The following is a 24078-nucleotide window of genomic DNA, read 5'->3' as shown; positions in this document are numbered from 1 at the left end:
ACACACACACACACACAAAGACATTAAGCCATTCTCCTAATGGTCTCAGTGTTCCTGTTATCTTCTTTTTGGCCTCCTGGAACCTCTCTTTCAGGTCTGATTTTCAGCATTGAAGCTGATACCATTTCTTCATATGGTTTTCCTGTGACCAGTTTCCTGAATTCACTCCTGCCCATTCTTTCTGTAAATTTTCTCAATCATCCTCCATTCATATACTTAAAATGCTTATATGATATTTATGTTGTAATCCATAAATATAGATGTCATGGTAATAATGATAAAAGAATGACATGATTACATAAATTTCTAAATACAGTCATTAGAATAAGCCAAATAGCTATACAAGTACAAACAAGTCTCAAGGATGTCGTTAACATTTTATTGAGCAGACGTGGTAAGATAGTTTGAAGCCTGTTTGGTTATAGGCTCTTCAGTGCCCCATCCCTATTTGCACTTAAGTACAGCACACACATGTCCTGACAAAATTTTCCCCTTTAGCCCTATGATATTGACTTTATTTCATTTCTCAACCCATGAGTGAGAGGATCTTAAGTTATCATTTGATCACCAAACATAAGAGTAGCATTTTCCCCTTTATTCTGATTGTTCAGGTGAGTGCAATCTGATACACTTCATTGTCTGCTGACTTGAAGGCATAGTCAAATGACCACTAGCATCAGGCTTTACCCCTAAACTCAGAAGTAAATTTTACATCTCCAGCCACTTGCTTAGGAATAGGCAGAAACCTCTCAGATGAAACCTAGCTGGACTAGACTTTTTTACTGCAGATGAGAATGAAGCCACATGTTCACAGATTATTAGCCTCCTGCAGTGCCAAGAAATCAAAGCCTTTATATAGGACTATGTGTCAGAGTTTAATCTCTGGGTTTTTTTCTCCTGCTTCTCTGATATGTGGCAGTTCACTTGGAGGCCTTGGTCAGACATATTTACTTATCTCTTTAGTCTGGAAACTGCTGGCTGGCATCTTGGCCAGATTCAGCCCTCAGTAGCACTGGGTATATCAAAGTGCTTTAGAGAGTGTTGGGAGGCACAGGCATGTCATCTCCTGTGGAATCCTTGGTGCTCTCTGAACTTGGTTGTTTACTTGCAGACATTTCATTGCCCAACTAGGGAGCATCATCAGCACTAGAAAAGCCTGTAATAGCACAAAAAAACAGATACTGCAAACTCTGCAATTTATAAGAGAGAGGGGAGAGAGAGAGAGAGAGAGAGAGAGAGAGAGAGAGAGATCCCCAGCTAAAACCCTACATCTCTCTCTTCTGTCCTTACATTGCAATGGACTGACAGGCACTTATTTCTCAGCAGGCCAAGTACTTGATGCTTGGGAATGATTATTGTAATAGCCCTGTCTGATCTGAGGTCCTTTGCTTCTGACCTCGTTAACCTTAGCCACAGTGCAGCAATGCCCTCATGGGTGGATATTTTCCTTGCTCAATGATGACATACTGAAAAAGGATGTCAGCAGAGTCAGGAGATAAAAATAATTCCCTTGCCTATAATCAATGGCATTCCCACAAATTAGGATAACACCATTCAATGACTCAGAACAGGCAAGATAGAGACTAGTAGCAGAGAGAGCAAATTTCATGCTATTTTGGTTTCATGATGACTGAAGGATGTCTGGAAGATACTTTAACTCAGTAGTGAGAAAGGCCCAATCTCTTGATTAAAAGCAGAGACATACCGTGATGTGCTTCTCTAGTGGTATAAAACGAGTAATTTCCTTTAAGCTTGTACGATTCAATGTCCTCCACATATTGAAAAAAGTTAAATATTCAATGCCTGAAACATAATCATTAGATTTTTTACATTTATAATTACATATAAGAATATATAAATTGTTTCTAAAGTCAAAGGATAAGTAAAAAATGGTTTTTCCAGTTGGAATTTGTTCAGTGATTAAATAAAAGTCACCATGAATAGTTTTTCTTAAACATGTATTTATTTATTTAAAATATATATTTAAGTAGTATGTGATTTTGTGTGTAACTCTCTATTTAAAAGACTGTTATTCTTTTAAGTGTTATTGATAATAATTCTCTAAAATTGTGCCTACTTTCTTTCATAGACATAACCCTAAAAATAATGCATTCACAAGTATTTTTGAGACGCCAATAAATATGAATGTGAAAAAGCAATCTGAAGCAATAAGTGAGGTAAGATGCATTAGGAGGTAATGTGCTTTGTATCAAGCTGTAATGTTAGTATTTTTTAGGTAATTATAAAAGGAACTATTTTACTCCTTCCATCAAAATCCATAATTTTTCTAATTTCCCAGGTTGCTAGTAGCTAAATAAATAAATAATTTTAAAGTTTTCTATTGACTTTGGCATAGAGCCTAAGATATTCTATTTTAAGCAGAAATATAAAGTCAACTGAGTTTTACATACCATTGGAGAAATCTGGTAAAATATTATGGAAGTTGTTAGATACCATTCCCCCATTCAGTGAAAAAATCCTTTGAAATATGTCCAAATACTTTTAACAAATATTACTGTACTGCCAGTTATAGCTTTCCTAAAGTTCTGGATTTAGTTTTTTTTTTGTACTGTGTACCAGTTTTCACTATTGGAACAGGAAATATCTCCTACAATCCAATGTATATTTGCTTTGATGTAAATTCTTCTTGCTCAATGGATTTATTCCTGAGTAAACATAGACAAGTTTGCAGATTTAATGCATGATAAGAATATGTATTTTATGTTCTATTTCATTTAATTTATGAAAGCTATTGGTGTTACAGTTTTATGAAGCTTATTCTATATTGTGCCTTCTAAGATTATTTCTTGAAATTTCTTATATATATTTAAAAAAGCAAAATTAGACTTCTGAATTATCCCTTAATGAAACTATAAGAACAACAATTATATTTCTTTTAAACTGAGCATGAGAGATCTGCTCAGGAATGAGTCAGCGATCAAAAGCAATTTCTATTTCTGTTTGAAGGTCATGATAGGAGATCTTGTTACTTCCAGGAAACTTGATTGTGCTACTAAAATCAGAGATTACTTTTCCTTTCCTTTTGCCATGTAGAAGACATCCTGTTACATTCAATCAAAATAGGAAACTTCAGAGAAAATTCAAAGAGAAGTTTATACGAGCTGTTTCTCACAATTTCGTTTTGTATGAATGGTTTATTTTGGGAAGCTTCCAGCTTACTCAGTTTGGAAGGATTCTGTCATAGTTACTGTCAAAAGCTGCTGAGAACCCCAAAAGAAGTAACAGTACCAGTTTTTGTCCCAAAGCCAGTCAGAAAGGCTGACTAAAGATCAGATTAACTTAATTTAAAATGCCTATTGGTGGACAGCTATTTATTCAAACACTTTATCCAAGGAAAAGATTTTGCACCCTGTAGTTATCAATACTTGTGGATGCAAAATAAATTTTTCCAAGGGCAGTTTGAAAACAACTTCTTTCAAAGTGCAAAATTAATGACCTTGTGAACTTAAACATCTCTTCCCTACTTACAAGTTCTGACACACCAAGATACACAAGGATTAAATGTAGTAGTAGTTGTCAAACCTGTTCAAAACCCTTGTCCGCATTTTCAGTCCTCAACCTCAACATTTAGAATTCCTTTAATACAACTGAACAATGTGTTGATGTGGAAATCACTGCTGGATGACCATGTAAAAATTCCAGGTGATTGATAGGAAAAAAGTGTAAAGTGTCAGTTTTTATGGGTGTGCATTTCTAATAGTAAACCATATCTAGGGTACGATCTGCTACATGTGTTGGGCCAATGATTCTTAAGGAAACTTCTGCAGTTATCATGGTATAAATGATTTTTTTCTACCAGATAAAGCAAAGCAGTTCCCTAGAACCTCTAGACTGGAAATCCTTGGCACCAAGTTTCAAATCATATCTTAGCTCAAGTACTGAAATTGTTAAGCAGAGGGGTGAAAAATATAATCTATATTGTTTCTAGAAAGCCGTGCATCAGATACAGACATCACATTCTAGGAGACAATTGTGGGGAGGAGCATGGAATCTAGGCTGATGTAGTACTGAGTACCTTAATTGACAAACTTAGTCCTATAGTTTCTAAAAAAAAATATCTTAAAACTTGTGCTTTCTGACTAATGTCTCTTTGAAATACACAATGAAGACTGCAGAACTTGAAAATTCAATCCAGTTCTGGAATGCTAAGATAGTTTATAATTGCTTTATGACTTTCTTTCTTTAATACAATGCCCTTTTTATTCATTACAATTGAATCTGTTTGTTTATGCAGGTTAAGTATAGAGAAGAGGGCGAGAAATTCAAGTCCGTTTTTCACTGGGATGTAAAATCCAGAGATATGGAAGCCACACAGAAAATACAAAAAATAAATCAGGTAAAAAGCTGTTAAGTTATCAAGAGTTAATATACTACCCTCAGCTCTTCACAATTTTGTTGTGTTGCTTGATTGATTGAGCAGCCACATAGCTAGATGAGAATGATATGCCCCCAACCTGGCCCTTCAAGTTTCCCAATGGTGCATCCATTGTTGCTATACTTGAGTGTCTAGCTTGCTGTTGGTTGTCTTTTCTTTCTTTCATGTTTCCCAGCATTATGGACTTCTCAAGGGAGCTGGGTCTTTGCATAATGTTTCCAAAATATAATAACTTTAGTTTGGTTATTTTTGCCTTGAGTAAGAACTCTAGATGGATTTGTTCTATGATCCATTTTTTTTGTTTTCTTGGCTGTCCATGGTACTGTATTTTCCAGAGTCTTCTCCAATACCAACATTTAAACGCATCAATACTCTTTCTATCTTGCTTCTTCAAGTCCAACTTTCAATTCTATGGGATGTTTCAGGAAAAAAACAATGCATTATTGTGATTGTTGAATAGTAAAGATAGGTCCTGGCATCTGAATGTCTTCTCCAAGGCCTTCTTTGCTATCCTATCAAGTTGCACCTCTGTGGTATTTTTCTTGATTGCTAGTTCCTTTAATGTTGATCCTAAAAGGCAAAGCTATCCACCACTTCAATGCCTTCATTGTAAATTCTAAGGTTGTCATTAATTTGGTCTTATTTATATATAATCTTAGTCTCATTTTTTTCCACTGTGCTCTTTGACTTTCATAACTAGTTTGCAGATCATTTGCAGTTTCAGCTATGTCATTGTCACAGTGCAGATTATTAATGTTTATTTACCCACTTTTAAAAATATGTTCAATTTTTTTCCAGTACAGCTTCCCTCACTATATTTTCAGCATGCAGGTTGAATAAATAAGGAGAGCGTATACAGCCTTGTCCTACTCCTTTGCTGACATGGAGCCAATCTGTTTTACTATGTTCTGTACAAACTATAACTTCTTCTCCTGTGTATAGGTTATGGGATTCCATTTTTCTAAAGGCATTCCACAGCTTGATACAGATGGCACAATCAAAAGCCTTTCTACAGTAATGAAGCATATATTGACTTATTTTTCATCTTTGGTTATTTTCAGTTATTCAACATGCATCAGCAATAATGTCTCTTGTTCCTTGATGTTTTCTAAAACCTGCTTGAATGTTTGGCATGTCTGTTCCATGCCTAATCTGTATTGAAAGAAAGTATTATTTTGTTAGCATATGAAATTATTATTTTGTTAGCATGTGAAATTAAGGTTATAATTTGCACTCTGTTTCATCTCTTTTCTTTGATGTTGGTTTGTAGGCTGACCTCTTCCAATCTGTTGGCCACTGTGTCATTCTCCAGATTTGCTGGCATAGTTTGGTTAGAACTTTTGCATATTTTCCCACTATTGCTGCTTGCCATATTTCTATAGATATTCCATCATTTCCTATAGCCTTCTTGTGGACTTGATAATGACAAGAGTTACAGATTTCCCACTATTGCTGCTTGCCATATTTCTGTAGATATTCCATCATTTCCTATAGCCTTCTTGTGGACTTGATAATGACAAGAGTGCTGAACTAACTTCATGTTCTAGTACTAGAGATTCTTATAGGTAAGGAATATCTTTTAAGGTATCTTCATCAGGCTAGGAGGTTGTGAGTTCTAGTCCCACCTTAAACACAAAGCCAGCTGGGTGACTTTGGGCTAGTCACTCTCTCTGAGCCCTAAGAAGTAGGCAATGGCAAGCCACTTTTGAAAAACCTTGCCAGGAAAACTGCAGGGACTTTCTAGGCAGCCACCAGGAGTCAAGACTGACTCAAAGCCTTATTATTATTGTTGTTGTTGTTGTTTGCACAGTCATCCAGTTGTTTAGACTGGATTTGGCGTTTTTATCCACCTATCGAGTCCTTCCCAAGACCTGGGATAGGCAGTTGTTATTATTTTAGTATACTCCTTCCATCTTTTTTCCATCTTTTTTGAATCAGTTACTATCTGTCTATTAGCATCCTTTAGCATACCAATTCAAGGTTTGATCTTATGGAAAACTTTGTTTTCCATGTCTATTTTCATTTTGATATCTTTACAGATGCTCTAATACTACTTCTTATGTCTTCTAATAGCTCTTTGAAATTCTTTGTTAAGTTCCTCCTGAGATCTTTGTCTTTCTTGGCTTTGGATTCTCTTCTTTTCTTGGCAATTTCCACCATCTGTTCTGACATCCAGTTTGGTTTCTTCTGTTTCTAATTCTTTGGCAGTTTTTCTTCACATTAATCCTGAACAACCTCTTTGATTTCATTTCACAGTTCTTCTAGTTTTCTATCAATGAAGTTCAGAACTTCCAAGTGATTCCTGATATTCTCCTTGAAAATGGTGGATATAGGATAAAGATCTTATTCTGAAAATTGGTTGACTTTGTTCTTCTGTTTTAGCTTGACTTGGAACTTAAACATGAGCAGTTCATGATCTATTCCATAGTTAGCTTTTCCTGTAGCTGGGATACTCCATCTCCTTCTACAATAATGTAGTCAATTTGATTTCTGTCTACTCCATCTGGTGTTTTCCATATATATGGGCATTTTTTTGGTTGTCTGAAGAATATATTAGCAATTAAGAAATAATTGGATTGGCAGAAACTGATAAATTGTTCTCCTATTAATTGCTGTTTCCTAGGTCACATAATCCAACTACATTTTCCTTCTTATTACTTCCAACTTTGGCATTCTAGTCTCCAACTATTTGATTGAAATTAACTACAAACTTTCTTATTCGTAACAGTTCTTATTTGTACCATTAATGTGCTGTGCCCTATATCCAACCTCATTTGGTTTTTTCTGAGGAATGAGCTATATGTGACCATGTCTGAGTTATTGGTGGCTTGATGGGAAGATTTATGATGCCTTCATGCAAAGCTTAGAATGGTACCTTTATACAATTCTGGCTGCAAGCAAAGCATTCACTTCTGAGTAGAGGCATAGAGGATTTCATGGTTATTTATATTTATGTCATGTTCATCTTCAGTTTTTTTAGTCATTTATAATTTTTTTTAAAAAGGAAAAAAAGAGATATCTCTATCATATACAGAAGGTAATTAAGAGGGAAGATGAAGCTCCATAGTCAGAATGATTTTTTACTTGCAAGATATATTTAATGGATCCATTACTTCAGAACCCCACTGGGACTGTGTATTGTGCAATACACAGTACCACCAACAGCCAACCACCTTTTTACTTTTATTGTGTTATGTGAACTCAGGCCATGTGGTTAATTTACAGATCAATTTATCCTGCAAATGCATAACACTGAGATAATTGAGCAAACTATGTTACAGTTAACTATGGGAAAATGTGTCTTGCAAACAAAGAACATTGGTAACTGAATTTTTAAAGTTAGATTCATGAACTATCAGAAAACAAAAGATTAAACTGTCTTGCAATTACATTATGTTGTAATTCTGGCAGATGTTCTGGACACAGAAGAAAGATTAGGTTGTTACTTTGTTAGTTTGGAAATCCTGGTCAAAATCCAGTTAGCTGAAATGTCTCTGGAACTAAAATAAGAAACAGTTATATGTAGTTCACTCTTCATGTTCAGTGTGAACAAACAGAATTAAAAGGAGAATCACATTTTCAGTTCCTGTGCAAAAGCAATAAGGCCAATGTAAGAACTGATGTGAAATACGTAAAATAAAGTGATATGTGCACATCCAGTCTTATATTTATAAATACTACCTAGAAGAGTGACCCTCCATCTTTAAAGACCTAATCAAAATAGATCTAATCTTTGTACTAATTTCTTATTATACATACATTCTTTTTAGAAAACCTACCATGATGTATATAATGAAGGCAAATCCTGGTATACAGAAACCATCCCACAGTTGGAAATGATCAAGATAGCGCAAACACAGAAAGGTCTTAGTGATGTAAGTAAATCGCTACTATGACATTGATCTGTGAAGGAAATATTTTCATGTAGGCTTAATTCCTCAGATAACCAGGTTAAGGAAATTTGTGGAAATCAAATGTTCTTCTTATTCTTCCTTTCACCTGTAGCTTTCACAGGCACTTTTCATAGTGTTGGAGAATTTCCTATACTGTACATTGCCAACAGTGTATGAAGGGGTTATGGAACTGATAGAGAAAGAAGAATTATTTCAAAGTTGGTGATTGTGTATCTGTTTTTAAGAAATTATTTTTTCTCTATGAGCTTCCTCTTCTTGTATCCATATCACATTATTCCGGAGCTTACACCAGAGAGGTTTTTCACAGTGCAAGTGACTATACAGAAAAATAACTTTTCTTCCATAACGTTCTTTCAGTAAAGTTATCTAGGATCCAGTTAATAATAATTAATTACATGGAGGGGATATTTACATATGGTATGAAAATGTGCAGTTAATTCTCATTCTGTCTCTTGTCTTATTCAAGAATTGATGTGAAATACGTAAAATAAAGTGATATTTGCACATCCAGTCTTATATTTATAAATACTACCTAGAAGAGTGACCCTCCATCTTTAAAGACCTAATCAAAATAGATCTAATCTTTGTACTAATTTCTTAAATATTCTAAAAATAATCTCCTATGAAGTTATATTTGATTGAAGTTATCTATTAGTTATCTATTAATAAGATAACTAATACTAACTTATTAATAGATAACTATGAAGTTATCTATTAATAAGACCTCAACAGTTGGCAATGTATTAAGTTTGATAAAGAAATAATCATCACATTTGGAGTGTTGGATTTAGATGTGAGAATAATCCATATTCAAATTTTTGCTATACTATAAAGTTTACTTCTTAGCTTGAACAAATCAGCCTAACCTAAATGAAAAGTTATCTATGGAGTCAAATTGTTGGATTGATCTTGTGGAGAAAAGACAGGATAGAAATGAAAACAAGTAACATAAAATCAGTTACTTCTGGTAGCAATGGCAATTTAAATTAAGCTAGGAAATGAAAAATGAAAGACTGTGTTCAGAATTTTATGCCATGACTTTGGAATGATCTTCTGATTAAGTCTTAATGAAGACAAAAGAATTAAAAACAGTGTGAAAGTGCTGAATTCTGTTCTCTTTCTGATTAAACAATAAGAGATTGCTTATGAGCCTCTTGCCCTATACATCTACCCCAATTAGACTTTCATGCATATATAGAGAGAGAAAAAGAAGGGCAGCACATATGCATATACACTGATTAGTCCCAGGGGAGAAAGTGCACACACATACGTAGATGCACCTTGTTACTCTGGGGCTTTGCGTCTGTGCCTTCAAGTCAGTCTTCACTCTTTGTGGCTACCTGGACAAGTCATGCAGTTTTTTTGGCAACATTTTCAGAAGTGGTTTTACATCCTTCCTAGGGCTGAAAGAGAGTGAGTGGCTCAAAGGCAAGACTAGAACTAGAACTCATGGTCTCCTGGTTTCTAGCCCAATGCCAGTTAGGATGCCAATAAATAAATATTAGAGGAAATAATTTGACAGCAAATAGTGTAAATGCAAAAATATCTGTTTGTTGTAGGTGAATTATAACCAGGAATATAAGCAGCAAAGTGGAAAAGGAAGCTCTCCTGTTTTGATGACTCCAGCTTATCAGATTGCCAAGAAGGCCTCCGAGCTATCCAGTGATGTGAGTTTCTGGGAATGTATTCAAGGGGAGAGCAAGGAGATTGGGAATTCTCCACAAGGATTAAAGCCAATCCTTTCACTTATAAGGTTATGTATGGTGTGTGCATACACATATACATATAGAGTCATATATGTTTGTAACCCATATTTATCCCAAATGATAGATATGGGTTATAAATGTTGTAAAATAAATAAATGCACAAAGACACACATATACATTCATATGTAGAACACCCCCTCCCCCCCCCACACACAAACATATGCACTTATTGCATAGCCACATGTTACGGTTACTTTTTAAAAATACTTCCTATTGTGAACTATGGATGATCTGGCTGCATGATTACATGTGGTCTGAAAAACAAAACAGGTTAGGGAATATTCTTCCATCCTTATATAGCCCCCACTACAATAATAATGTAACTCTATCATGTAAATAAAAGTAATTGTGTATTTACTCTTTGGCCACTCTTGTGTTTAAGCCTAATGTCTATAACAAACTAATCTGTCATTTTCATTAATAATAAATGCATTTATTTTGTGATATGAACAAAAATTAAAATGTTTTAACAGCTGAGGATCAAAGTATTTAAAATTACTATCCTTTAAAAACTCTAGGTAATGTCACAAAAAGTTGTTTTCATCATGTAAACTTTTCGGAATTTCTATAGAGTGTTGAGGGTTTTTTGTTCTTAATATTAACAGGCTTCTGGTGTAAGATATATTTATATTTATGTATCTATTGCCACTTCCTCATTATAAAATGAACATCTTTGGCAATTAATTGGCCTGTAGAGAATTAAATCAGCATAATGGTTTGACAAATAAGGCCAGAGAATGTAATTTCAGTCTCCTTTCATCAAAACAAAATGGCACTTCACATTTGCACCTGTCTTTTGGAATAATATCATCTAGAAATCTGTATGGCTCCCACCTTACTTGTCATTAAACATTGTTTGAAACCCTTGAGGCTTTTCCCTCAGGCCTTGGGTTGAGATGCTTTGTGAGTTGCTAAGGATATGGAGAGATGGTTTTCTTCCCCTAACAGTTGCTGTTTATGGACTTTTTTGGTCGTATAATACTACTGTTTGTAAATTCTATGAAGTTGCTCAGAATTGTCTAGAGAAGGGTGGGCTAGAAATTAAATAAATAAATTAAAGGTATTGTCAAGAAACACATTGGGCAAAATTGGACTCAAAACCTCCAAAAACAAATTCCATGAAATCGAGTTCAACTAAAGTAATAATATTGAGAGGCCTTGTTTACTTTTTGTAAAAACAAACCAACAGATTTAGATGCTATTTTAAAACTTTATTTATTTATTAAATTTATATGCTATTTTAAAACTCTGATTATCCCATTGCGTGAGCTTGTCAGAGGGAAACAGATCATGTATAGTTGTGATCCCCTATTTTACACACATACACATTGATTGATTGCAACATCAAGTGCTGGTACTAAAAGCGAACTCCATACAGACATATATCCCAATGCTTGCCAAGTTTTCAGTGGAGCCTGATAATAATACCAAGTCCGGAGAGGAAATGAATTCTGTTTCTTATTTTAGCACAGTAGATAAAGTTAGGATAAATGACCAATTATAAAGTTGAAAATGTGCAAACTTATACCCACATCTTGACATATAATCGTAATATAGAGAGAGAGAATCTCACAGGATGTCCCTGCCAAAGAAATGTGTTTGGTATCCTGTAGATTAATTTAAAATAATACCATGGTATAAATATTGGAAATTTTTATTTCTCTCAAATTATAAATTGATCTTATATTAAGTATTCATCTTAATCACTTTTATTTTATCTTAAATATCAGTCAGGTCTTCTTTCTAGATCTTCTTTCAGATCTGTCTAGAGGTTCTTTCATCTATGTCTAAACAGGCAAAATTTAAATTTAAATTCTCAAATTTAACAGCTGAGAATAACTCTTAGAAATTCTTATGTCAAGATAAACAAAGGAGTCAGAAGATAACTTAAAACTCTAATCTGCATGCTTTTAAAGACTGTTACTGTGAGGCAGTGTAATTAATTCTGATTTATTCCAGTTTATTGAGTAAGAATACAGGGTTTCAAGTATTGTATTAATGAAATAAGATTAGGTATAGAGATTTCTGCTGTATAAATAAAACAGAAATCTCTATTCCTAATAACACTGGACTACCACTGATGTATAATAAAATCTTATGCTCTGCTCACTACTCCATGGTAATTTTCAGATCTTCTAATTATGTAGGTAAGAGGTTCTAAAAAAAAAGAAAAAGAAAAAAGAAGAAAGGGCAACCTTGGCATATACTCTGACCTAAATCAAACCAAGTAGAAGCACACCATAAATAATTACCTGTGTAATGGGAGTTGAATAAATCATGTCAGTCCAAACTATAAAACTTTGCAGAAACTAAAACCAAATCAAAATCCACTAGATATTCCTGCCTTTTTTATGTTTGGTAGCAAGATTGTATTTTTTCTTTATTTTCAAGAAATTTTGTCTTCTTTCCATCCCTAGGTGGAATACAAGCAGGGACATAAAGAACATGTTTCCAAATTCGGCAGTGTTATGGATACTCCAGAAATACTTCATGAAAAAGCTGGGGGGCAACTCATGAGTGATGTAAGTATAAGGATAAATTAAGTTCATATGTCTGCCTATCACGTCTGCCTCTCTGTGGCTAGATTCACATATCATGAGAAATTATAAAGTAGCTTGTTTAATTTTGGCTCAGCCAATATGTTTTGTATAGTAAGCTAAGCAATGATTTAATATGAGCTGGATTTATATCTCTGTTGCTACAGCTTTAAGCAATCTTGATTTTTTTCAGTTAAAATATCCAGAAGAGTATGAACAACAAAGAGGGAAAGGAAGTTTCCCTGCTATGATAACACCAGCTTATCAGATTGCTAAAAGAGCCAATGAACTTGCGAGCCATGTAAGTTCTATAAGTCATGAATAGAGCACATTCTGTCTATAAGATAACATATGCTCTGTAAGTCATGTTATACCAAAGCTAAATCTGTACTGTATTTTATAAAACTAAAGCCAAATTTTCTGTAGTGGGAAAAATTACAAATATTATGGCATCCTAGATTTGAAAGGGACAGATATTAATGGGTCAATGGTTCTCCATTACTATGGGACATTTATGCTAAAAAATGTATGTCAGGATGCAAGAGAAGGACAAATTAAATTCAGAATGGTGGAAGGGTGGCACCCTCTGATATATGAATTAGGTGTAAATGCTTATATTTAGTCATGCAAGGAGTTAAATTCAAGGTCTTCATCAATCTTAGTCTTTTGGCAGATGTGAGAACAGTGGTCATTGGCTATTAGTTGAAGGCATGTCCATTATTATCAACCTGTAAAGTGTCTCTTTCAAAGGTAGTCAAACTTGGATAACTCTGTACCTCTGAATTACCTCATTACTCAGAGATGTGAAATAAATATTAAAGTATGAGATGCAATGATGGACTTTTCCCTCTGTTTAAAATTTATTTGTTTATTTATTAATTTCTGCTTTGCACACTTTTCATAGAAAGTAGTCTGTATGTTTTAAACATAAAGGAATGCCAGAATAAACTCATTCTTTTTATCATAATTTATTTCAGGTTAAGTATCACCAAAGATATGAAAAAGAGATTAAGGGAAAAGCAAGTCATTCTGTTGGCACGTTAAGAGAAAATGTAGACCAATTTAATCAGGTAACAAACAGTGTAAATATATTCACATTTATTCTAATTCACACTGCTTCCAAAGTAGTGATTTCAGCCACATATTATGAGTAGTAGTTTCTCTTGTAACTTAGGGCTTTTGATTCCCCTTGCATTTAGTGCCCCACATCCTATACCTAATGCTACTTCTAAAAACTGGTGAGTTTTGGAATAGAATAAAATGGGGGTAAGGAGGTTCAGCTAGATGCAAAGATTTGGCATGTCAGAATTTATTAGATAATAAGAGAGTTTTATTTTCCTTTATTGATATAGCAAGATGAAAGAAGGGTTTATCAATATACTTAACAAGGAAATGATTAATTTGAGTTGCATGTTCTGCTGAATTTATTTATTTATTAAATTCATATGCCATATTTTCTGCATCCCATGGTAGTATGGATTTCTTAGAACTGGTACATAGCATATATTACTTATCATAGTGTTTGGTTTTGGGTAAGCAATATTATGCAAAGATAAGAAGAAGAATGATAAGTAAAGGGCAAAAGAAATTAAAGGCAGATAAGAGAAAAAAATCTACTTAAATTTACAATAACACCATTCACTATGCTACACCACACTTTTCATCTTGTTTCCACCGCATATATCAATTCATACATTATCTTTAGTGAACTACAAATAAATGAATGTATCAAAAAGACAATGATTTAAGTATGGGCATAATATGAAGATTTCCTATGTTCATAGTAGGCATTTAAGAATATATTGGTAAGAATGATGTTTTCAGCCTCTTTCATTATCTCCTCTCTTACGTTCTCCATTTGATGTTGTAATATATGGAAACAGTACTCCTTACAAAGGCTAATATTAAAATGGGATATAAAAATCAATAAGTAAATGATCATTGCTGAATATTCTTCAGGATTATATGGACGAATATGAAGAACACAGAGGGAAAGGGAGTTTTCCTGCTATGATCACACCAGCATATCTAAATGCTAAGAAGGCAAATGAATTGGCTAGTGATGTAAGTATGAAATTGGATGTCTCAGCTAACATGGGCCAGATCCAAAATGCTTGCTATAGTTTATCTGGTGTCATATTATTTGAGCAACTAATTGAAACCTATAAAAAGAGCAAGTCCTTTGAGGACATTAGCTGTTTTTTTGTGTTCTAGCAAAGGACCTTAGATATAATTGTTTCAGTTCTGATTGAGAATGTTCTAAATACATGCTTTCAAAACTGGAAGCAATATTTTTAGTCAGAAATATTTTATTACCATTAAAAGAAGATTTTGCAAAATGCTCATCTTCTATATTTATCTTTAAATAAACTGTTAAAAAACTTGGTATTCTAGCACTCATCTTGGAGAAGGTCTATCTATGTGGTTGCTAAGAGACGTCACCAACTTATGGCACATAATCAGCTAAAGTAATCTAGCACACCGCCAATCTGTACCAGTGTTTAAGTCTGTAATAATAGCTCCAGTTAATGATAAAGGATCTGAACAGGTGACTTAATGAACTACGTAGCACAAACACATGCCTTGCAATGTTTTCTAGTTGCATATAATCAAAAATAAACTAATTGACCCAGCTTATTTACTTTTCCAATGTATGTAATGAAAGAAAATTATTTTATGTATATTTTGTGCAAAGAGCTGAGGGCAGCATTTAATATTATATAAACTGTTATCTCAAAATAATCCTGTGTGGCATGTTAAGATGGGAGATAGCAACTTACATGAGATGAGTTGCAGGACTGACTAGGAGTTGAATCCAGAACCTTTTATTTCAGGTTTAATATACTGTATTGGCTTTCATATTCTTCAAGTGGATAGAATAAATTGTTTTTATACTGAAATACATTTGCTCAAATAGCGTGTGTGTGTGTGTGTGTGTGTGTGTGTGTATGTGTATATATATATATAGTTTGTCTCATGAATGAGAACAAAAGAGTCCTGGGGTTTATGAAATTTTTCTTTGCAATGTATTGTTGCTTACAAATATACAAACAGTGCAGCCAGATTCATAAAACAAATAACAAAATTGCAAACATATCAGATGCAATTTAATATACAGTCTTAAATGCTGTGCTTGGCACTGAAGGATGATTTTAAGAAAAAACCACCAAATTCTTTTCCTTCTGAAAACTGTCTATCTTGAAACTGCTGTTTGATCTAGAACCTAGAATCAGGTTGCTAGTGGGGAAAATATATATTAGTGGATTCAACCTCCCAAAACTGTAGTTGATACCACAATGCAGCAGCTATTGTTAATTTGGAAAATGGAAAAAGTAAACCACAAATAGGGTTGGGCTATCGTGGTTACACCATGGCATTTCTTTTTCAGATTAAATACAAGAAGGATTTTTCAAAGATGAAAGGAGCAGCCCATTACCATTCTCTTTCAGCCCAAGAAAACTTAGTTCTTAAGCAAGCCCAAGATGTGAACAAGCTGTACAGTGAGGTAAGATCATATTTCTTGATTGATATGAAATGCAGAGAAAAATTATTTGAATTTAACTATATTACTTATCACAGTGTTAGCTGCTACCTCTGAAATAGTGATAGCATCTTTGTAAAACTCCACCTCTTCCATCCTCCCTTACCCTTCCATATAAAATTATCAGTTTTCTCTCTTAAATTAGTGCAAGAGAAGCTTCACCAAAGCAAATAAATATTACATTCAGCAGAACTTTCTGCAGTTGTGTGAAAGTGATAGAGTTTGGACACTGTTGTCAGCTAAGGCATTTTCCTGAAATGTGACCCCTTTTTCATCAGCAAAATGGCGCTGATATATGGATGACATCTTTGTATGTTTAAGCAAAACAAATACACTTAAATATGTTGGGAAATTATGTAGGTCTTATTAATTTTCAAGTGCTTTCTCTGAATAGCCTTCTGTCCCACATTCTCTTTTAGTTGTAGTTTTGCTTTCAGGAAAATTATATAATATAGAGAGAAATTAATAAATTAATTAAATTAAGAAGTTAAGAAATATAATATAGAGAGAAATAGAAAAAGAGAGAGCCAGTGGCTAAGGCACCAGGCTATAAACCAGGAGACTGTGAGTTCTAGCCCCTCCTTAAGCATGAAAGCCACCTGGGTGACTTTGGGCCAGTCACTCTCTCTCAGCCCAACTCGCTTCACAGGTTTATTGTGGGGAAAATAGGAGGAGGAAGGAATATTAGGTCTATCTATCTATCTATCTATCTATCTATCTATCTATCTATCTATCTACCTATCATATTTATATAGCCGCCCATCTTACTCAAGGTGATTCTGGGCAGCATATAACAATTAAAGGCAGGTATGTTCACTGCCTTGAGTTATTTATAAAGATAATAACAGGATAAAAATATCTTTAAAAAATCATGAAAATCCTATTTATTCATTATGAAATATATACATTGCCTCAACCTAATTGGACTCTAGGTAGTTTTCAATGCATATGTTAAAATAGAACAATAATAATAATGCAATAATAAATCAAATCAAATAGTATATCAATACAATTGATCCTTACATATTTCTATTCAAAAGTCATCTCTGTTGTGATCATAGAGCTTATTCCCAGTTATGTAAACACCTAAATCTCTTTAGAATTCATTCCATATCAGTACTGCAAAGAGAGTGTTCCCCCCCCTTGGGTGTTTTTATTTGTATGTGTGTGTGTGTGTGTGTGTGTGTGTGTAATGTTTGTATACAGTATGTATGAGAGAAAGAGAGATATGTATTGCACAATATATTACACACACACATAGAAAAAGAGAGGAGAGTGGTTGGCTGCATATGACAATGGGCAGCATGTAAATAAACAAGCAAAATACCTTTTATTTCAGAACATCTGTTCTAACCATGCCCATGCACAAATTTAGCCTATAATGACAAGGTTGGAGTAGAATAATAATCCATACTTGCTGAGAAGTTTGGCTTATTATCCATATACAGATAGTCCCTGGGTTAAGAACGCCTGGGTTACAGACGACCCATAGTTAAGAATGGAGCCTATTGTAGCAAAATTCAAATTAAATACATAATGATTTGAGTTAAATACACAATGTTCAAGTTCATTACACAATACTACTTATATAGTGTTATACAATAATATTATTCCAGCTTACATACAAATTCAACTTAAGGACAGACCTTAGGAACAGAATTCATTCTTAAACTGAAGGCTACCTGTATTCAGATGGGAACTACATTTGCTCTTCTGTTTTCCTACATTGCAAATATTCAGTCTCACCATAGATAGAGGTACTTCTCTTATTGCTAGAGATAGCTAATGTTGTTGGCAATTAATATATGTATATATAACTTTTTGTTCTTGTTAATTCCAATTTTTAAGGTTGAATATAAGAAGGATCTGGAGAACAGTAAAGGCCACAGTATTAATTATTGTGAGACACCTCAATTCAGGAATGTTAGCAAGATCTCAAAATACACCAGTGATGTAAGTTTGAGCTATTTGTCTGCAGTTCTATGAAAGCTTAACTTAGTTACTGTTGAAATCACAGTTTGTATATAAATGACTTCCAGAAAAAGCTAGTAGCTTAGATCAAAGAACACAAAAGTCATTACAAAAAAGATTACATATATTTAATCAATAACCAAGTAATTTCTGTTAATTTTAATGTTAATTAGCTTCATCTCTTATGTTTGTTTATGACCTCAATTACCAAGTAGCCTTGGTTATCACTTTTGAATTCCTAATTAAAGAGCAAAATATAGGCCAAACATCAGATTATAAACCAATAACATTTTGTTATCAATTTTTTTTAAGTAACTGCAATTGAATTTGGATTTTATATGCATTATGAACAGAAAGGGTCATAATAGCAACATTGTAGAATATATCTGCGAAAACATAATATCCCATTAAAAATAAAAATAAAAATAATCTATATTGGATGTTGTAAATCAATACGGTCGAATTGCATTCCACTGTGGTCTTTTGTTCATAAACAAGTGGAACTTAGATGTTTTCTAACTATAGTAGCATCAAAATAAAATGATAGTGGACAGCCATTCTTTTGAAATAATAATGCAGATACATACTAGCAATTCTTGTGTTCTTTTTAGTTTTCTGTTATGTCTTTGTTTCTTTGTTACAAGGGAGAACTAATAACATTTATATCTGAGAGGCGTTTTGTTTTTGTGTTCAGCTCAAATATAAAGAACATTACCAGAACCAGAAAGGTCATTATGAAGGAGTTGGCATGGACCGGCGCACACTGCATGCCATGAAGGTTGGAAGTTTGGCAAGCAATGTAAGATGTTTAAATCAGATTGTCATTAATTATTTGTTATATACTATTTCAAAATGAAATCTAGTCTTCACTTCCTGAAATGAAAGATAGCCACACTTTTAATTATTTCTTAAGAGATGCAGGAAGGGTCGTAAATATTACTGCGCTGTTTAAAGTTCTTCCAAAAATTGTATTAATAATTAATTTTGCATAAGGGTATATCATGCCGGTAAACATGCATTTTGGATCAGTAAATGATAGTTTCTGATTTTTCATTTATGTGCCAGGTAGTTCAGTTCCTCTTAGATCTTAAGTTATTAATTGACATGTCACAAGTCATGGGACTACAAGGGCATTACAATAATTGAATTTAGTTTTCAAGGGGTGAGCATCCTTCACCCCCCAATAGAAGTTTAGTTCATAAACGGCTGTCCCTGACACCTGCTATTTCAAACTGCTGCGTTTAAGAATAACTGTACTTAATTTAATATTTATGGTATGAGATGGAATTTTTTACTTACATATTTAGCATGTCTTGAAGTGTGTTATTTACAAATCTACAAGACACTGAAGAACCATGCCACAAATGGAAGTTAATGCTCCCACAGCTGGCAGTGGCATATATATGTACAGCTGAGGAAGACTCAGCATCTAAAGTATGCAAATAATTTCACTATCTTTGACATGGACCATCCTGATCTTATTTTGTTGCGAAAGTCTAATATTAATATTAGTAATTTTATTTCTTTTTCACTTGCCTGGTAACTATTCGAAACAAATGATAGTTTTTAAAAGGGTGATTATTTTTGTGCTTCTTGTGTTCCAGGTAGCCTATAAATCTGATTACACACATGATGATGTTAACTACAATTACCCAGTGACCCTGACTCCTTCCTATCAGACAACAAGGAAGCTGGTTCCTCTGAAAGATGTAAATAGCTCTTTCAGTTCTCATCCTATTGCTTGCATAGCTCATCATTCCCTGTAGGGAGGAGTATATTTCATGGCCTGTGTAAGGCAGTTGTTTAATTGCAGTGACAGGCATAGCCAATGACAACTGAAAGCCCTAGAAGAACAAGTTGTTTTCCAGCTGGTAGGCTAGGCTCATGAATTGTCAAGGGACTGGGAATAAGAGATACAATCTGCTGTATTTAGATAGCCTGGCATCAGTCCTGTTCTCTTTGCTTGCAACCCAAATGTCATTACTATAATTATCTTGCACAGGCAACACTACACTATGACAATTATACTGGTTTTATACCAACATAAGGAATACTACATCCATAGTTATCTATATCTTGGTTGGTTGGTTTTGTTGCACTTTATGTGGGATACCCTTAAAAATGGTGCAAAATACAGCAGCTAGGATGTTATGTGGCATATGGTACCCAGATTATTAGACGGGTGTATTGAAAGATATGCTCTGCTTTCCAGTTGCCTAGCAAGCATAAGTTAAGAAGTTGTTAATCTTTAAAGCCCTAGATGACTCAGGAGCTGACCATCTGAGACACATTAATAATTTAAAAAAATAGTAGAATAGTAGAAATCTAGAAGAAGAAAGAGGTAGCCACTCAGTCTCTTATTTTTATTATAGTACTTCCAGATAGTGCAATATAGGGAGATGTGTTCTACTGAAGTAGCTGCCTTCTATTGTATCTGATCACTGACCCATCTATCTGAGTTTTGTATAGACCTCTGCAACTTTGGAGAGCTACTACCAGATTTTGATTATCAGTAACTATAGACCAGCTTGCTAATCTTGGGTCACTAAATATATTTGGATTGCAACTCCTCTTATCCTAGTCATGAACCAGGAATATGGGAACTGTACTTTGAAACCATCTAGAGAGCCAGTCTGGGGAAATGTAGCTGGTTGAGGCAATCCAGCATTTTCGTAGCTTTATCACCTCAATTTAGGATGCCAAAAATTGAGAGTCAAACCTCTGCCATGTAAAACAAAGTTATTGGTACTTCCCTAGTGTATTTCATATAATGGCTCTTACTCTTTAAGAATCAAAAGAAATGAAAAGAAGAATCTGGATCCACCTTAAATCACAGTAAAGATTCAAACATTCTTAATAAAAAGTATTGATTTTAGCACTTAGTTTGTTAATTTGCTCTTCTGGCACAACAATTTGGACTGGAGTACAGATACACAGATGGAAAGAAGGTATTGACTGCATCATTTGCTCACATGCTTTATCAAGCTGTAGAATAGAGCTGCCTGAGTGATGAAACAACAGCCAGTAGAGTGAGTCAGTGCAAGAAAGACAGGTTCCTGTACATCTAAGCAGTGTAGGATATGGATTTTAGAGACACAGCCTTGCACTCAGGGCTGAAATGACATCTGTTGAAATTCTATATGGCTAAATTTCATGCTTTCAAATACCAGTGAGCTGCCACATATCTTTTTCCCGTCAAAGCAATGCTATTACAGGCACAAGCTGGAGCATGCCCTTCTTTTCATCAAGTCATTGTATTGACTTCCAACACTTATAGCCAGTCCCCCCCCCCCCCCAGAAATCACGGCTCATGAAGAAACTTATCTGGAATTTCACTGGATTGCTAGGTCATCTGCTGAAGCAAGAATGGCTTATCAAATTAGACATTGGACATGGATTACTTATACCATGCTAGAGTTCTAAATTTTTATGGATAACATAGCTTCAAATATCATTTAGCTGCTGTAGTCTCCTTTTCTTCAAAAAAGCTCTCAAATCGAACTACTTTTAAATGATATACAGTACAATTTGCAGCTTAGTAAGGAGGTAATTAATCAGGGGGTGAATAATAATTAAGGCCTGGAAAGAATACTAATTGCATCCTGCAGTGTGATATGAAAATCTTTGGATGAGATCAGTGGTTGTAATTTTGAAGTGTGTGTAAACTGAATGTTTACTTGTTTTAACTTTAGGTAAACTACAGGCAAAACATAGATAAATTGAAATACAGCTCTATTACATGCACACCTCAGATCATTCAAGCAAAAATCAATGCCCAGCAACTTAGTGATGTAAGTATTATGATTGTCAAATAGCCCTGGGAAAGTAATGGTTTGTATAGTACTAAATTTATCAAGCGCAACACTGTGAATGTCTACTTGAGCACACAGCCCAGAAAGATGGGTGTTTTGCCAGCTCCCTATGCCCACTAGAATAGCTTTTCATCTTGTTTCTAATATGAATAAGAAGGAGTAGCAGACTTTTATGGGTTTAATGTCTTCTTCGGGGCCATTGTGTGAGTTCAGCTGAAAGAGACAACCGCGGTGAACAGGAAGTGATGATAGTGATGAGAAAGAAGAATGCACAGATGACAACCTGCTCCTCAAAGTATAGGGAATCAAAGTACATTATGGTTTGGTGAGGGAGTTGAAACAGATCTCTGTGGCTTCTTCAACACACATTGTCAAAATAAGCCATGGATGCCATTAGCTAGATATCATAAACGAAAATCCATAGATTGTGCAGTGACACAAATGCTTCAGAGGAACATAACAATAGTTAGATTTTGATTAATCATGGCTGCCAAAAATTTATCTCTTTTTGTAATTGGCCTTTGTGGATAAAGGATACAGTCCTTATATATCAATTTTTTATGGCATTATTCTACAGATATTAGGTCTGAAGCCTTGTTCTGTATGAGGTGATATATCTGTAACTTATCTGTACAAATTGAAACTAAACTTGAATATCTTCATACTTAGTAATTAAATGTCTTCATGAAGCAAACCAGCCTAGACTGAAATAATTATTCAATCCCCTCTGGATATCTTTCTAGGATGATGGAAATGGAAGGGAAACATATCCTAACTGCCACTGGAATTGGTACAGATAGAAGATGACCATCTTAGTGATGACATCAATGATTCATTTATGTCAAATATAATGTGTTAATAAAAGTAGACTTAAAAAATGAATGGCAGAATTGCAATAAAAATTAAATGAATGTTAACTAACCAATTTTCTCTGGGAAATTCACCAATATTATATAGTTTTTATCATTCAGACCCTCCTTTCAAGACACCTGTAAAATACATGCCATTATAATTTACATTTTATTTTGCATTCATATTTTTCAATGACTAGTTACTATATTATAGGATAAAATAACAGCCCCCGCCCTTCCTGGAGACTTAGCATAGCCTCACATTGATTTTTTAGCATCATATTGTAATCCTGAATAATTACAAACCTTTTAAATGCATGTTTTTGACCTCTGACAGCTGAACTATCGAGCCAACTATCAGAAAAACAAAACACATTATACTTTGCCTCAGGATGTACCAGAGCTAGTGAAGGCCAAAGCCAATGCAGAATTATACAGCGAGGTAAGACTTTCCATATGACAGATAAATAGAGGTAGGGTTCAGAATCACTGGGGAGGAGAATGAACTAGGCTTCCATCATTCCAGTGTAGATCTTAGTTTAAGTGAATGTAAGGCAGCACTTCAGACATCCACATCTTTCCTGCACCCTACTGCATGAAGGAGGGAAAGGAAGGTCTTAGAGAAAGAGAAAATGGGGGATGTCAGGGCTTTTGTTTTAGCTTTATACTACTTTGCTTCAGCCAATCAGCCATGGAGCATTGAAGATATTCTAAGCTGTCCACTACTGCTATAGTCATTTACCTATGGAGTTTGCAAACTGAACACTTCTTCTGAGCAAGCAGGCACAGACTAATTTAGGCAGTAAAGTTTAAGCATTTATTAGTTGGATGCTGTGGAGCAAAGTTTTGTTTTTCTGCTACTAATGGCAGGGAGAAGCAGTGTTCAGATTACCTGGATGAGATATTGGCAGGGCTCGACACATGAGAGAAGGGGAGGTTAACTTGCTCCCACTCCATCCAGCGATCCTGCTAACAACTGCTGGCAAGGAGTTTCAGGAAGGGAAAATCCTCATTGTTTCTCATTCTCAGCTACCATGCTCATGGTCAGTGGGGGAGAGGGAAACCAAGTTCCTGTTTTCATGGTTCCGTGAGTTGTAAGGAAGAGAGAAACATTGTGAATTTGCCTCTCCTCCTAATAATATGAAATAGGGTTCCTTTCAAACACCCTTCTCATGCTTGTTAGGTTTCACTGGCTAAAGTGAACTCTATCTGAAAGAGCATTGCTGAGAAGGAAGAACCAAGCTCATCTGCCTCCAAGTGATTCTGAAAGATACAGACATGGATGTGAAT

The 24078-nt window shown here is 34.5% G+C and overlaps 1 protein-coding gene across 5 annotated transcripts in view; it reads left to right on the top strand.

Annotated features, from left to right (window-relative positions):
* The window catches only part of NRAP (nebulin related anchoring protein), a 114193-nt gene that overhangs the window by 50884 nt on the left and 39231 nt on the right, over nucleotides 1-24078 (top strand). For all 5 annotated transcript variants that reach the window (XM_088131989.1, XM_088131986.1, XM_088131988.1 and 2 more), the window contains 14 exons: nucleotides 2090-2177; nucleotides 4256-4357; nucleotides 8167-8271; nucleotides 9870-9977; nucleotides 12494-12598; nucleotides 12807-12914; nucleotides 13591-13683; nucleotides 14573-14677; nucleotides 16002-16118; nucleotides 18003-18107; nucleotides 18820-18924; nucleotides 19730-19834; nucleotides 21818-21916; nucleotides 23126-23230. In XM_088131989.1, the coding sequence (XP_087988115.1) occupies nucleotides 2090-2177; nucleotides 4256-4357; nucleotides 8167-8271; nucleotides 9870-9977; nucleotides 12494-12598; nucleotides 12807-12914; nucleotides 13591-13683; nucleotides 14573-14677; nucleotides 16002-16118; nucleotides 18003-18107; nucleotides 18820-18924; nucleotides 19730-19834; nucleotides 21818-21916; nucleotides 23126-23230 (1450 nt within the window). The remainder of the gene's footprint in view (nucleotides 1-2089; nucleotides 2178-4255; nucleotides 4358-8166; nucleotides 8272-9869; nucleotides 9978-12493; nucleotides 12599-12806; nucleotides 12915-13590; nucleotides 13684-14572; nucleotides 14678-16001; nucleotides 16119-18002; nucleotides 18108-18819; nucleotides 18925-19729; nucleotides 19835-21817; nucleotides 21917-23125; nucleotides 23231-24078) is intronic.

The sequence above is a fragment of the Python bivittatus genome, unplaced genomic scaffold (genome assembly GCF_059951505.1).
Source record: "Python bivittatus isolate LINGU-HERP-01145 unplaced genomic scaffold, Pbiv_v1 ctg000980_np1212, whole genome shotgun sequence".
NCBI lineage: Eukaryota > Metazoa > Chordata > Lepidosauria > Squamata > Pythonidae > Python > Python bivittatus.
The sequence above is the reverse complement of the archived record's forward strand: the minus strand, read 5'-3'. Positions and strand labels throughout refer to the sequence as shown.